Source organism: Megalobrama amblycephala, linkage group LG24 (genome assembly GCF_018812025.1).
Source record: "Megalobrama amblycephala isolate DHTTF-2021 linkage group LG24, ASM1881202v1, whole genome shotgun sequence".
In the NCBI taxonomy this organism is placed as follows: Eukaryota; Metazoa; Chordata; class Actinopteri; order Cypriniformes; family Xenocyprididae; genus Megalobrama; species Megalobrama amblycephala.
This window is the reverse complement of record NC_063067.1, coordinates 10,540,568-10,556,239: the sequence shown is the minus strand read 5'-3', so window position 1 is coordinate 10,556,239 and position 15,672 is coordinate 10,540,568. Positions and strand designations below refer to the sequence as shown.

Below are 15,672 nucleotides of genomic sequence, written 5' to 3'. Positions count from 1 at the left end.
AAGGAAATGCTTAAGGAGCCAGACATAATCGATCATAGGATATCATAATAAATCACTTCAGTCTAACACAATGTCTAATGATAATCTATTGGCCCATACTGCAGTTTTTGAAAATGTATCACAGCATTAACCTTCAATAAAATCTCCAAAAATGCAAACACTATTAAGAATAGTAGAATAACTATAGAGAGCTGAGGGTGTTGTGCTGAATCTCTCAGAAAGTTGGTCCAAAACACCAAAGCAGCAAGTCTGACAATGGAAAGTCAGAAATATAAACTGTGTTTTGAAACAGACTTAACCAGAGAAAAATGAGATGTTTCTTCCAGTTCTCCCCTGAACCCAGTAATTTTTTTTTTCTGATTTATTCACAAATCTAGCTTATTCTTTTCTGTGAAGCTCAGTTGAAGTGTAATTGTGCTTAGCAATGCTTTTGTTTTCATCAGGGTTGCTTATGTTTACATTCAGTCAACAAACATATAATTATTTGGTCAAACGTTTTTCTAATAACAATAAGTTCAAATAGAAATACATACAGTATGTATGTAATATGACATTATTTATAGTATACACATACTGTATACTGTAAGCCACTTTGAATAAAACCATCTGCCAAATGCTTGAATGTAATGTGAACCTAAGCACAGGGTTAATTACACCCATGCCCTGCTGTCAACACCTGACAAACAGCAAACTTGTGATGTGTTTTTTAAATTGTTCAGTAAGGAATGCAAAAATGAATCTTTATGATTGATTTTTTTTCACAACCTACAATACTTTAGTATTTTTTCTAAAGCTGCTGTATTAATTTGATCCAGATATTCAATTCACATCAGTTAAAACAAAGCTCCCTTAGCTTAGTTTCTTAACCTTCAGTGTCTTGAGATTAGTGCAAGTATCATCCCACCATTTACAGCTCATGCTGGCTACTGTGAGGTGGCGGCAACTTCCTGATGTCATTATTCTGGATGAGCTGGAAGTAGAACAGCACGATCTCTTCATAGTTCTTAATGGAGATTCTCTCGTTCACACCATGGAATCTAAAGGAGGAACACGAACGTTTACACAAGTTTATTAACACTTCACAAAGTGTAGATTTACTGCACTGCTACTATACATTATTTACATACACCAAATTCTAACATCGCCAACTAATTCTAATTATGACCTCGCCATCTACTGGCCTGGCATGCAGAATACAGTGTTTTTAGTCGTTTTAGTCATTTGTGTATAAACAGAGATTGTTTTGACAACATTGTCGTCTGTACACAAAGCTTTTGAAAAGCACAAAAAACGTTTTCTCATTTGTTAGTACATCTTTGTTGTTTAATCGTACCCTCAAGCTGGATACTCCACTACAAAAATGAAAGTTCTTCATTTAATCACCCTCACATCATTCCAAACTCACATACAAAGATATCTTGAAAAACAATGGGGTACAAACAGCACGGGACTTTTATTGTATGGACACATCTTATTTTGCGTTCCATTAAAGAAAGAAAGTCATACAGTTTTTCAGTCACAAACATAATTTTAATCATTAAAATTATTCAATTTAATCAAACATAATTCAAATAATTTTTGAATGGGTGAACTATCCTTCTAGTGTTAGTTTTTTATTTAGAGTGATTCATGTGAAACTGGTTGAGAAGGTGTGAAGAGCAAAAGTTAATAGCTGAGCTATAACAACTCTAGCCTGGCTGAATGAGCCATTGAGTGGCTACCAGAGCCGGCCCTCCCTATAAGCGAACTAAGCGGCTGCTTAGGGCCCCGCCGCCACCAGGGGGCCCCCAAGAGCAAATAAAATGACAGCTTGATTTTGACATTGCGCATTCTATCAGTTGCAGTTCTGGCGCATCCGTCTCAATACTGTAAAACTTGACGTTCATTCGCATCACGTTACACTCACTCACAGGACACTGCACTTATCGCAATCACAAAAGTTCATTATTTGCATGTGCTTTAAAGCATTGCCGGTTAAACATTTCATTCGCGTGCTGTTCTTAACCAGAAGCATGCATGCACACTAAAAGCCTGTCAAACAGCCTCCGATTAGTGGACTGCATCTGCACTAATACTGTCAAATACACACAAAGTTTAAATAAACAGAGTTGGTTATGTCTAAAGTGAAAGTAATCAGTTGAGATAAAATCGGATGCGCGTCTGTATTTTAGATGCGTGCCGGTCTTAAAGAAACAGAAGCCTAAAGCCCCGGGTATACTTCTCTTTCCGCGCGTTTGCATTATGTATTATGTTTGGAACCTCACATACCCCGAAATCGCGAGATGTCAGGGAAAACATAAGACTGCAAGTTAAATGAATTATATAATACATATAATCTGGTAGTAAAATATAAAGTGTCGCGCATTTTATTGATGCAAAGATGAAAGGGATATGTGTAGCTATTTTGTACATCATTTGGAACTGCTTTTTATTCACTAAGCAGGATCGGAGAAGAAAAATAGTGCATCCACCATTGCAATATAGTTCAGAAGATACACCAAGAGAACAAGAAACAAAAACGATGGGGAAGGCATGCTTCTGAGTAATAGTAAGCATGCTGCCTTTGTCCTTAAAGGGATAGTTCACCCAAAAATGAAAATTCTGTCATCATTATTTTTACTCACTCTCATATTGTTCCAAACCTGTATTCATTTCTTTCATCTGCTGAACACAAAATAAAATAAGATATTTTGAAGAATGTGGGTGTATAACCAAACAGTTGGTGGGTTTTTTCAAAATATTTTATTTTATTTTATGTTCAACAGAAGAAAGAAACTCATACAGGTTTGGAACAATATGAGAGTGAGTAAATGATGACAGAATTTTCATTTTTGGGTGAACTATCCCTTTAATGTTAATAATATTTACTATTGTTATCTTCATTTCTTACAGGTCCATCTAAACTATTCATTTTATGTAACTATTTAAGTATTTATTTTAACACTGTCCATTCTATACATTTACATTTATTTTTTATATAAAAAGTTACTGTTTATCATTAGTTATTTTAACCGAGGGGCCCCCAAATGAAATTCTGCTTAGGGCCCCATCAAAGCTAGGGCCGGCCCTGGTGGCTACAGCGTGACCTCTCACCTCCTGCAATGTTTGGGCTGAGTGGATACGGAAATTGACAAAAGCTTCGGCGTATGACGGGATTACATTAATCTGTAAGAGAAAGAGAAATAATACAAAGTTAGTGTTGGTTGTATTTAATCATTAATACAGTAAATCATATGTTAAATATTTTACATATATCCTGTCATGGCAAAGCTGAATTCTTTCAGCAGCATCTTCTGAAGACTTCAATCATGGTGTTTCAGGGAGTTCAGAAACTGCCTACTGATATAAAGAATAACTCCCTTTGGAGTGGACTTTGTGCTTTGTAACTTTGCAGACCTTTTTCATTCTCAAACAGCAACATTACACAATAAAGAAACATAATATGTCCTCTTTAAATTAACTTTGGTAGTCCAAACAATTTTCAGTGCAGGAAAAATCCTGTATAAAATATACTTTGATATGATATTGATTACTGTAGTCAGCATTAAGACAATAATATGAACTACCTGCTGAGTAGCGGAGAGAAGAGCCACAAATTAGACATGATGAATCGGAGAGGCAAACCAAACTACAAAATAAATAAGAGAAATGGTTTGTTGTAAAGCAAGTCTGTATGTCATAAAACGTAGCCTGTAAAATCCTTTGCTTGAACACTTTTACCTTATGTGCCAGGTGTTCAAATGTGCCACGCTCAGGACCATATCCAAACAGTCTGGGCATCCGATTTTCCTCCAACCTGAGAAAAGATGTTACCAAAAACATCATTTAAATAAAGTCTTTAACTCAGTTTAACACTGTTTTGAGAATAACTTGATAGCAATAAAAAAAAATCACAAAAACCTCTAATAAAAAGATACATTTTTCAGTATTTCCAATTGTTTTACAATAATAAAGTGTTTTAGGGGTTTCTGCTTGCCTTCTGACAGCTGAAGCCAAGATGCCAATGCTGCTCTCTCTGGGCGGCATGGATGAATGTCCTGGAGCGCTGCTGACACTCAGCTTTACTGTGGCCTGACCCTTCTCACTGATACCTATTCTACAAAACACACACAGGGCAAATATTATATACTAATTCAATAATAAATGACTCTGCTAATAGAGCTTCTCAAAATAACATTCTCACAGGGCAGCAGGTCCATCCAGGCTACTTATGACACCGTCCAGCACTGCCAGGCCTTCATCTAAAACATACTGGAGCTTCACCCCTCGAGTCTTCAGGAGCTTCACGATATTGACTGCACCATGTAAGCCATTCACCTGACATATAACCATATAAATAAGTGCATTAAAATAAGTATTATAAATGACATCTAATCAGTTCACTTGAGACTGACCTCCTCGTCGTGACCCAAAACAATGTAGAAGCTTCTCCGCCTGTAGGATCCCCTTCAAGAGCACATCATTACAGTTAGCATCAAGTTGAAGTAAACACTTGTTCCAATGTAAAACAATGCAGTGCAGATTCACTGTACCATCACAGACTGTTTGTTGTCGATGGTTCCTCGTCCATAAATGAAGCCATTGATCTCTTGAGCAGAGAAAGGAGGAGCGTCCCACCCATCCGCCTCATCGGCCGGCACTACATCAATGTGAGCCAGCAGCATGTACGGCTCCAGATCAGGCTCTTTCCCTGGTACCGTGAACAGATGGCTGTAGTTTCCCACCACCTCATGTTTGACCAGGCTGGATGAGAAGACCTTTGGGAAGACTGAGAAAGAAACCAGTCTTAAATAACACTCCTTTAGTTTCACTCATTGCAAAACCTAATATTACTAAATCCTACATTTTAGGGAAAGTAGCCACTTTTCCTTTAGTAATATTAGGTTTTGCAATGAAAAATAGAGTTAAAAATAATGATTACAAAATAATGAATAAGTGTCAAGTGAAATGAAGTGCTTAACCTTCAGAAAATGCTTTTTTATATTTTTAAATTGTATTTTTATTTATTCTATATATAAGCTTTGGAATTTTTGTTATCCTGTTACCAAAATGTAGGACGTCTAAAGCCTCTGAGACCAATTTTATGAAATGCTTCACTATTTGTAATGGGAAAAACATGGTTTTTGTATGTATTTATAACTTTGAAAAAGGTAATGGGACACAAATCAGGGGAAGGTTGCAGTAATTTTGCGTTGACAGCACTGTTTGATGCTGTTGTAACTCATGGTGTCTCATCCCTCCTCAGCAGCCCGTCGAACTGTCCTAACTGTGGCAACAAGGAACAAAACTGTAATCGCAAATATGGCACTAAACAGCAGCACTTTGAGAAACTTAAATAATTTCCAGTGAGTACTGTGGCCTGTCATGTTTCAGGAAGTACGAAAGAGTCATTTCATAATCAGGGTTCATGTTTATCTAATACCTCACTGATGACGCAGCACGAGCGCCCTCTGCTGCTGTGGATTAGAATCACGTGAATCAGCCACAGAAAGGGTTAGTTCTCCTAAAAATGAAATTTCTGTCATTAATTACTCACCCTCATGTCGTTCCAAAACCGTAAGAACTTTGTTCGTCTTCGGAACACAAATTAAGATATTTTTTATCCCCCAAAGAAAGCAACGAACTTTCCATATTCAAGGTCCAGAAAAGTAAAGACATTAAAATAGTCAACGTGACTATAGTGGTTCAACATAAGAATCAACTTTAAGGCAGAATCATAAATAACAGGTAATACAAGATTAGAGGCAATAGGCAGGGCTTGATTTGAGGGGGGATGCAGGGGGATGCCATTCCCCTTGTTGAAAAAAAAAGACTAAAACCACCTTCCTTACCATCCCCATTAGATTAAGAGTGTTATGCATATTATGTAAACAGAAGAGAACATAAGGAATTATATTATTGTTTTAAGAACATTCCCCTGACAATATAAAAACGAATATAAAACACATCTAAATTGCATTGATGCTGTAAGTGATCATTGTCAAAGTGAGTTATTGACAGTTAACATCATCATCATCATGTGATAATGCACACATGCAAATAGGCTAACTGTTAACTACAGTTACATGTTAACTACATGTATGTGTTTTTGGTTACTTTATTTAATAAAAAAGCCTTTCAGTGAATAGCCTTCAGCATTTCAGTGATGGTCAGTTTTGTTCGGTTGCAAGATCTCAGTTGGTTTCGTTTTGCTATGATGTTTCAATGAATGTCAGTTTTGTGTCATGAGATTTCAATGACAGTCGGTTTTATTTGGTTATGAGATTTTAGTAGTGGCCAGTTTTGTTAGATTGCGAGATCTCAATGATGGTCAGCTTTGTTCCTTTACAATATTTCAATGACAGTCAGTTTTGTTCAGTTACGAGATCTCAATGAAGTAGGCTATGTTTTGTTCCATTACGAGATTTCAATGATGGTCTGTTTTGTTCTGTTACGAGATTTCAATAATGGTTGGGTTTGCTGGGTTATGAGATTTCAAAGACGGTCAGTTTTGTTTGTTTTGTTCTTTTACGAGATTTCAAAGACAGTCGGTTTTGTTTCGTTACGAGATTTCAATGATGGTCTGTTTTGTTCTGTTACGTGATTTCAATAATGGTTGGGTTTGACTCTTGGCTTTTTGTGTGAGTTTTTGTAACAGTGTTTACCAAAACACATAATTTGTTGTAAAGAAAACCCAGAAGAAAAAGGATCAAGTGATCATCATCATCATAAAGCAGAGTAGTTTACTAATTGTGTATTGAAATGTTTCTGCAGTTAGAAATATTTAGTAAAAATATATAATCTTTCCAAAATAGAAACATTTTGTAACAATATACACTACTGTTCAAATGTTTAGGGTCAGTCATTTTTTTTTCCTTTTCTTTTTTAAACAAAATTAATTAAAATTAAAAATTAATTTAATTCAGTAAGGATGTGTTAAACTGATAACAAGTGATAGTAAAGGCTTATATTGTTAGAAAATATTTCTATTTTGAATAAATTATGTTCTTTTTAACATTTTATTCATCAATTAATCCTAAAAAAAAAAAAAAGTATCAAAGGTTCCAAAAAATATTAAGTAGCAGAACTGTTTCCAATACTGATAATACATTTATTATAAAATTAGAATGATTTCTGAAGGATCATGTGACATTAAAGACTGAAGTAATGGCTGATTAAAATTCAGCTTTGCATCACAGAAATAAATAATATTTTAAAGTATATTAAAATAGAGAACAATTATTTTAAATTGTAATAATATTACACTTTTTTTCTGTATTTTTGATGTAATAAATGCAGGCTTGATGAGCATATGATACTTCTTTCAAAAATATTAAAAATAGTAATGAGAAAAAAAGAAAGTGCTTCGATGTCAGTTGTAAGAACTAATTAAAATACTATATCATTTGTGATGTGAAACTATCTAACTAACTGCATGGTATGCGATGTAATGTAGGGATTATTTTTGCCCCAGGGTTACACCCCTTATTTTCTGGGGTTTATTTTAACCCTTCATTCAGTACAGTTTATGGTGACTGTATTGGGGCGTTGGGCAGTATGTGATGTGCTGTATGGCCTATTTTACACCAGGGTGACACCCTTTATACAGTACAGCTTATTGCGACTGTACTGGGGTGTTAGAACCCACTCAGGCCACAGGTTGATCAGACCCTCTTCCCACAGCTACCCAGATAGACTGGGCTCAACCCTGATTAGCTTCAGTGGGTATGCAGGTGAAAGCTCCAGGTTGACTGCTGCAGGGCTTCTCAAGCATCTTTCCAACCGTAGACCCTCTTATGTAGAAATACAAATCACAACAATGGTGACATGCTTCATGCCGCAATGCATTCTATTAACAAGAAAAAATAACTTATGTCAATTTACTTATCTAGTAAAAGCATCTGGATTTAAGAATTTTTAGATATTTAGACTGGAAAAGCACTATACAACAAAAACATATTTTCAGTGTAATACATTTGAATTACAAACTCTGTTTCTGCAATATGAAATCATCGTACATGGCAGAGATCAGATAGAAGATTAAAAACACTGAAAATGTATTCTAAGATGACACACAAAGACATCAAGAATCAGCACATGAATCTCAACAATGGTGACAATCAAAAATGTCAAGCCGCATTGCATACTGGGAACAATAATACAAAACTCCCAGCATGCATCACAGCATGAACAAATTATGCAGCTGAACTGTCCTATTTCTATTTCTTTAATTCCAACTATTTGCTTTTAACTTGTGTTGTGGTTTTTGTTCTGTCTTTTAGTAGCTTTTTGTGCATGTCCAGAGTTGATCTGATTGTCTGAATATTTAGTTGTCACCATTGTTGAGATTCATACACTGATTGCTCATATCTGTTTTTGTCACTGTAGTATATTGTTCTCTTCTTTTAACTTAAGAAATCTTATTTGTTTTCTAAAATATAATGCGGACTCCTGTTGCAGTAAAATGGGGTTTATAATTTAAATGTGTTAATGGCAAAACACTTTCATTCAGTGATTCAGCCTATTTCATGATGATTATAAAACCATCAACAGCTAAAAATCATCATCATCTGATCTCTTTTCAGCTTTTTTTGTTACTGCAAATGTGTTTGATAAATACACTGTCAGAGCAGTTATAGAGAAGTATAAGAGTTAAGAGCCCAACTAATGGAAACACCAGTCACCATTATGGTAACTTCAAATGAAACAAACATGAGTGTTAATCTTCCGTTAATGAATGACAGAAATAAAGTCAGTCTGGCTAGTAATATGTGAAGCTGTAATGCTGTTTGTGGAGTTGAGAGAATTAATGTCTTCTTTTATCTTCAGTTGATTTCATCTAAGGGTGTGACTGAAGTCATTTGTAGCTCTAGTGTTTCTCTTGTCTCTTTTTTTCTGTTCTCTTCTTTCCTTCAGTGATTTTGCTTGTTAACAGGCTTGTTAATGCTAAGATGATTCTATAAATAACATATAAAGACTTTGTGGCTCAGATAAGGTCCAGTTCCTCTTTATTTCTTTGCTCTTGGCTGACATGTGGCATTGCTATGGCCTGCTTTTGGCTCAGATCTGGTAAATAAGAGTAGTCCACCCAAGTGCCATCATTCCACGCCACATGGCTCAGATCATCATACCATGCATGGCAGATGTGGTCCTGATTTTGCCCAGCACAAAGTTGCTATCTGGAAAGTGTCATAGGAACTCATTTCTAGAGTTATTTTTATTAAAACTATATGTTGATAATAATTAAACACTTCAGTGCCCTCCAAAGGCACCATTTTTGGTAGCCTATAAAAAGGGATGGATTGTGTGTGTGTGAGTGAGAGAGTCTGGTGTTCACTCCAATACTACAATTATAATTTAAAGCTACAGTCTGTAACTTTTGGTGCTCTAGAGGTTAATAAATAGAACTGCATGCATCTTGTGGAAGAACATTGTAGCCGGAGCTACATCTCTCTGTTTGTCTATGACGAGTCATGAAGGTACTGTGCTACTCCGCAGCAGTGCAGATCCGACCAGTGTAAAATAGTCCTAATATAAACAATTATAGGTGTTCCATAGTGATTCAGGATAAGACAAAAACACAGTTTGGAAAATGGATTCATTATGTACTTGCTCATTATATAACTTTTGTTAATTTTGAACACAAAAAACGTTACGGACAGCAGCTTTAATGAATAATGCCTATTTTACTACTCTTTAAACCAATAAACAAAAATGTTTAAGGCCCAGTAAGGCGATGCAACCAGGGAAAATATTTACTAGATGAGAGCAATGAAACAAAGGTCAAATACATGAGGTTATAAACTACATAAAGACGGTGTCAAAATGTCCTTCTGGAGGAGTCTTTATCTTCTCTCTGCATCTTGATGACTTTGCAGGAGTCTACAGTAGTTCTGTATAGGGCAACTATTGTCTCAGCCAGCTCCATAAACATCTGAATACTGAATACTTTTCATGTAACATTTGACTATTAATCATTGACAGTGTGACAGAGCAAAGTCAAAAATACAAACTCTTGACATACAGAAGACTCCTTGTGAAATATTACATAAAAAATGCAATAACCTGAAGGCTAAGATATTCTATTCAGTGAAGAGGAGCAGAGTGTAGGCAAGCCAGAGGTTGTGTGTGCAAACTGTAAACCCAGCTGACCTGACGTCCTTCGTTTACAGAGTTACTCTGTGTGTGCTGCTGCTGGCCTCAGAATTAACCTTGAGTTACCCAGCACTAACACAATAGCTTTTTTTTCAATAACAAGAAAATCTTGAGATTTAAAAATATTGGAACTTTTTCACACACAGCTTTTACCGGCCTATGTCCGTTATCCTCATACCCCTAAACCTCACTCCCATCCAGGTCACGGCACCAATGTAACCCCTCCCCGTCCGCATGGGAGTCGGGCGCTCTAACAAAGAACCTAGTGATTTGTAATTAAAATAACTCATCCAGTGAAAACTATCCAAATATACTATAGAAAGGAATTGCAAGAAAATTATTTTTATTATCAATCATGTCATTTTACATGCATCATTTCAAGCAAATTAAGGAAATATATTTACAGTCATTTTTCAAAGTTTGGGGTCAGTAAGATTTTTTTATGCTTTTAAAAGAAGTATTTTATGCTCACCAAGGATACATTTATTTGATCACAAATACATTAAAAACAGTAATATAGTGAAATACTATTACAATTGAAAATAATGGTTTTCTAATTGTATATTTCTAATTGTATATATTTTATATTTATTCCTGTGATGAAAATCAACATATTATGATTTCTGAAGGATCATGTGACACTGAAAATTCCAGTGTCACATGATCCTTCAGAAATCATAATATGTTGATTTTCTGCTCAAGAAACATTTCTTGTTATTATGTTATGAAAACTATTGTGCTGCTTAATATTTTTGTGCAAACTGTGATGAATAGAATTTTCTGTTACATTATAAATATCTGTACTTTTGATCAGATTAATGCATCCTTGCTGAATAAAAGTATTCTTTCAACAACAACAACAAATAATAATTGTAAGTGCAGAAAATGTATGTCTTTTATTTTGTATTTTTTCTTGTATGTATTTCCGGGTATGTTGGTCAAGCGCTGGTTGGTGCAGGTATTTACGTAAGTGTTTCCTGTTTTTGAATGTAGGTGCGTAGCTGGGAATGCTCACTTTCTGTTGACCGTTTTTAACCATTCTCAACCTGTCTACAGTTTCAAGTATTTTCTTTTCATTGACTATATTTAATCAAAACAACAATAAAATGTACTTGGTTTTAAATGCATGAGAAATAAACGCGTCACACAGTTTTGTCCTGGCTGCTGCTTAGCCTCTCAGCGGCTATAGGTTGCCGCTACATGTTAGTCAACAGAAAGTGAGCATTCCCAGCTACCCACCCCCTCTCTACGCACCTACATTCAAAAACAGGAAAGACTTACGTAAATACCTGCACCAACCAGCGCGTGACCAACATACCCGGAAATACATACAAGAAAAAATACAAAATAAAAGACATACATTTTCTGCACTTACAATAATTTTTGACTGACCCCTTTTGAAGAGTACTGTACATGAACATAGAATAAAATATATTTTGTGGAGATTTCATATTCACGTTCATTCAGTCAGAACAAAGCTTATAAATTCCACAGAATTCCAAAGCATGACATCTGTTCATTTTAGGTGCGAGGAGCCGGCAAGTTCCTAATGTCACTATTCTGCATGAGCTGAAAGTAGAACAGCACGATCTCTTCATAGTTTTGGATGGAGATTCTCTCATTCACACCGTGGAATCTAAAGGTAAGTGCAAGCTGTTTAATATTTAGTTCCTTTTACAGCTTCAGATAGAGTACCAATTCCGTGTGTCATACCTTGCAGTATCACCGGGTTTGTACCATGATGGGGCAAAGCGATAAATGTCTGGAGACAGTTCTGTGTAGTGCCGGCTGTCAGTGTTACCCACGCAGATCCCTGTGAGAGGAAATCGTACAACTGGTTTGTTGACAAAACTAAGAGTAAGAGAAGCTCTTCATGAGTCAATGATGTCTGCAAGAGGCACTTAAACCCCTTGAGCTCTTGATAGAGAGCAAATATAACAATGATGACAATGCTGAAAGCCTTACCAGGAGATACAGTGACCTGAGGGAAAATGTCCTTCACAGTTTTCTTTATGATCTGGTACCCAAATGTATCGTCATCATAGGAGCTGACGGGCAGAGGGTCAAATCCACTCACAAACTCTACCTTCACACGCTCATCAGATATGGTGGATTCAATCAGCTTTAGAACCTAGAAAGTGAATAGGGAATTAATTAATAAACTTTTGGTTTTAGTAAACTTATATTAAACTTAATATATTAAAGTTTGAAAATCTACCACTGACGTACAACAATAGAACATTCTGTATTTAAAATGTAACCAACAGCAATTAATATTTGCAATCTCAATTCTGATAGGTGTTCTTTCTTACATCTATTTCTTTTTCAATTAATTTAGTTATCAGTAAACTCACTCAAAATCCAAAAAAGAGCATTTTTTTTTTAAAGATTTACGCAATTTAAATAATAGTAAATTAATAATTCCATCAAATTGAACTGAATAATCCTTACGCAATTTCATTTAATAATTGATTAAGGATTGTTAAATTATTAATTGCATGTCAATATTATACAAGATGATGAGTATAAAACTACTTAAAATACTAGGAGGGAATTAATAATACATAAAACAAAAAAGTATAAAATCAAGTAAAATACAAAAATAATTGAAATAAATAGCTACTTTACAAACTTAAAAAAAAACATTTTTTTCTTAATAGTTTAATATTTCTTAAATAAGTCTTAATAGTTTGATTATTTAGAGAGTAGAGAGACTGGCTTCATTTAATATGTTTTTACTAGTACATTTGTAAATGTATACGAAATTGATGAGTGGAATGAAATTAGTAGAATGGCAAAATAAATGCAAAGTAGTTTCGTAGTTTTTTTACTTTATAACATTATAATACAGTAGTTTTGAGAGTGAAAGTAAATGGATAAACAGACGTAAACAAAGAAAAGACCATTCTGAAATCTGATTGGTCTTTTCTGTCTGTTTATCCATTTGCATATTACTATTAATGTCTGTCTGTATGTGAGTTTTGTATCAGTATATTCCAGCATCTGCAGCTTTAACTCAGGGTTGAGCAAAAAATTCCTTTGTTGTCAAGCAATGCAAATCTAGTTAAAAGTATGAGCTAACTAAATGTGCTAATGCTGTGGCTACAGCGTGACCTCTAACCTCCTGCAACGTCTGGGATGAGTGGATACGGAAATTGGCAAAAGCCTCAGCATATGCCGGCATGACATTAATCTGTCAGAGAGAAAGAAATAGTCAGATCTCCATTCATGCTAAGAGTATTTTTTTATATAAAATTGTGCATAAACAGAAAATGATGAGAATAACAGCCCACCTTCACACCCGAGTTAAACATTGTGACGGCAGTTGTTGTCCTTACAAAGGCATTTGTGTCAGGCTGTCCTTCCAAAATACTGCAAATGTGATTTGAAAGATCAGATAAGAGCATGTACTGACTTAAGAAATATTAGTTACTGTATTGAGCAAAAACGTGGCCTACCCGCTGAGCAGTGAAGAGAAGAGCCACAGATTAGACATGATCATTCTGTGTGGCCAGCCAAACTAGAAGGCAAAAGAGAAAGTATAAAGCAATTCAGTATTTGTAGGAGTAGGAGTGTCATTAAGCATTTTAAATCATCTTTGATTAATCACCTTATGTGCCAGGTGCTCAAATGTGGCACGCTCAGGACCATGACCAAAAAGATTGGGCATCCGGTTCTTCTCCAAACTGAGAAATTTTTTATAACAAAAAAATAATTAATTAATCTATCAGTAAACATCAACATTATGCAATCTGATGAATTAAACAGAAAAATGTGTAAAAATACTTGATCTAAAACAATAAACAGTCTCTGGTGTCCCCAGAATGTGTCTGTGAAGTTTCAGCTCAAAATACCCCACAGATCATTTATTATAGCTTGTCAAATTTGGGTGTGAACAAAAACACACCATTTTGTGTGTGTCCCTTTAAATGCAAATAAACTACAGCTCCCAGCTCCGTTTCCAGAAGAGGGCGGAGCTTTAACAGCTCGCGCTTCGGTTGCTCAACAACAACAAAGCTGGAGAATCTCACGCAGCCAAAATGACGATTGTCAGTAATGGTCTTCAGCCTTACATTGTTCAAACCGGAGTCGGACACTGATGGAGAGACTCAAGAAGAAGTTCCAACTTTTAGAATGAAACTGGACGTTTCTGAACGGTTAGTGGATAAATTTATGTAGTTGCTGTGGAACTGATTCAACTCATCGACTAGCATGTGCCGTCATGTTAATCTTTTGTGCAAATCCAGTGTTGAATCGACACTCGTTTGTGAAGCGGTCTGGCGTAAAATGACAGCATGGTAACAACACTCTACTACAACAACCTCTTCTCTAAAGCAGCCCAACACACCCTTGCCTCCTTTGTCCTTATGTAAATTTTGGGGTTTGTGATGTCACCAACCCAGAAAGAAGCGTGTTGTAGTCCCTACCAGCCATTTGTTGTTGTCCTTAAAAAGTGATTTCTTTAAAAGAATATATCTCCCTTTGCATTGAACTTTGAGCGTCGTAACTTTGCAGATATTGTTTATGCTCAAACAGCAACATTACACACTAACTAAAGTTAAAAAAGTGAAATCATAATCAAGGACCCCTTTAAAAGTAATGCAGTACTTTAATAATCACTTGAAAAAGTAATCTAATTAAGTAACTCACGTTACATGTAATGTGTTACCTCCAACACTGATTATAATCTGCTATAATACAGTAGTTTTGAGAGTTAGATGTAAATGTGCCAGACGAACGTTGATAACGGCTTTTGCATTGGGTTTGTTCCATTCTTTCTTGCTTTTGAAAATGCAATATAGTCCTTTGTGAACTTCCCCGTTACAGGTGCAAAGAAAATATTTATATTAAGATTATCATTAGAGTTTTCATATTACAGTAAATTTGAACATATTTTCCTGCCTTCTGACAGCTGAAGCCAAGATGCCAATGCTGCTCTCTCTGGGCGGCATGGATGAATGTCCTGGAGCGCTGCTGACACTCAGCTTTACTGTGGCCTGACCCTTCTCACTGACACCAATTCTACGAAAACACACAAGGTATAAATTACACACTATAATTCAGTCTTAAAATAATTATATTAATACAGTAAAACAATGATCTCACAGGGCAGCAGGTTCGTTGAGGCCATCTACCACACCATCCATAATTGTGAGACCTTCATCTAAAACATACAGAAGCTTCACCCCTCGACTCTTCAACAGTTTCACAATATTCACAGCACCTTCTGTGCCACTAATCTGAGAAAATCAATTAAACAGCTGCATTAAGACAAGCTTTGATTTCAGCAGATGAACTATGGTTAACATACAGTATGATCTTATACTGACCTCCTCATCATGACCCAAACCAATATAGAAGCTTCTCCGAGGGGTGTAACCTCGTTCCAGCAGGTATTCCAGCGCCTGAAGGATCCCCTTCAAGAGCACATCATTACAGTTAGTATCAAGTTGGAGTGAACAGTGTGCAATTGTTCCAATGAAAACCGATGCAGTGCATATTCACTGTACCATCACAGACTGTTTGTTGTCGATGGTT

At 35.7% G+C, this 15,672-nt stretch overlaps 1 protein-coding gene across 1 annotated transcript; it reads right to left on the bottom strand.

The window, feature by feature from the left end:
* Positions 1-11,093: 11,093 nt before the first annotated feature.
* On the bottom strand, positions 11,094-15,671 carry LOC125260719 (N-fatty-acyl-amino acid synthase/hydrolase PM20D1.1; the record flags this gene model as incomplete). Its single annotated transcript, XM_048179215.1, has 11 exons — positions 11,094-11,770; positions 11,848-11,947; positions 12,100-12,265; positions 13,256-13,327; positions 13,428-13,506; positions 13,593-13,654; positions 13,745-13,820; positions 15,037-15,156; positions 15,241-15,374; positions 15,465-15,551; positions 15,645-15,671. Coding segments are annotated over 11 exons (1,038 nt in total), but the record flags the coding sequence as incomplete, so codon positions are not given.
* Between the last annotated feature and the right edge of the window lies 1 nt (position 15,672).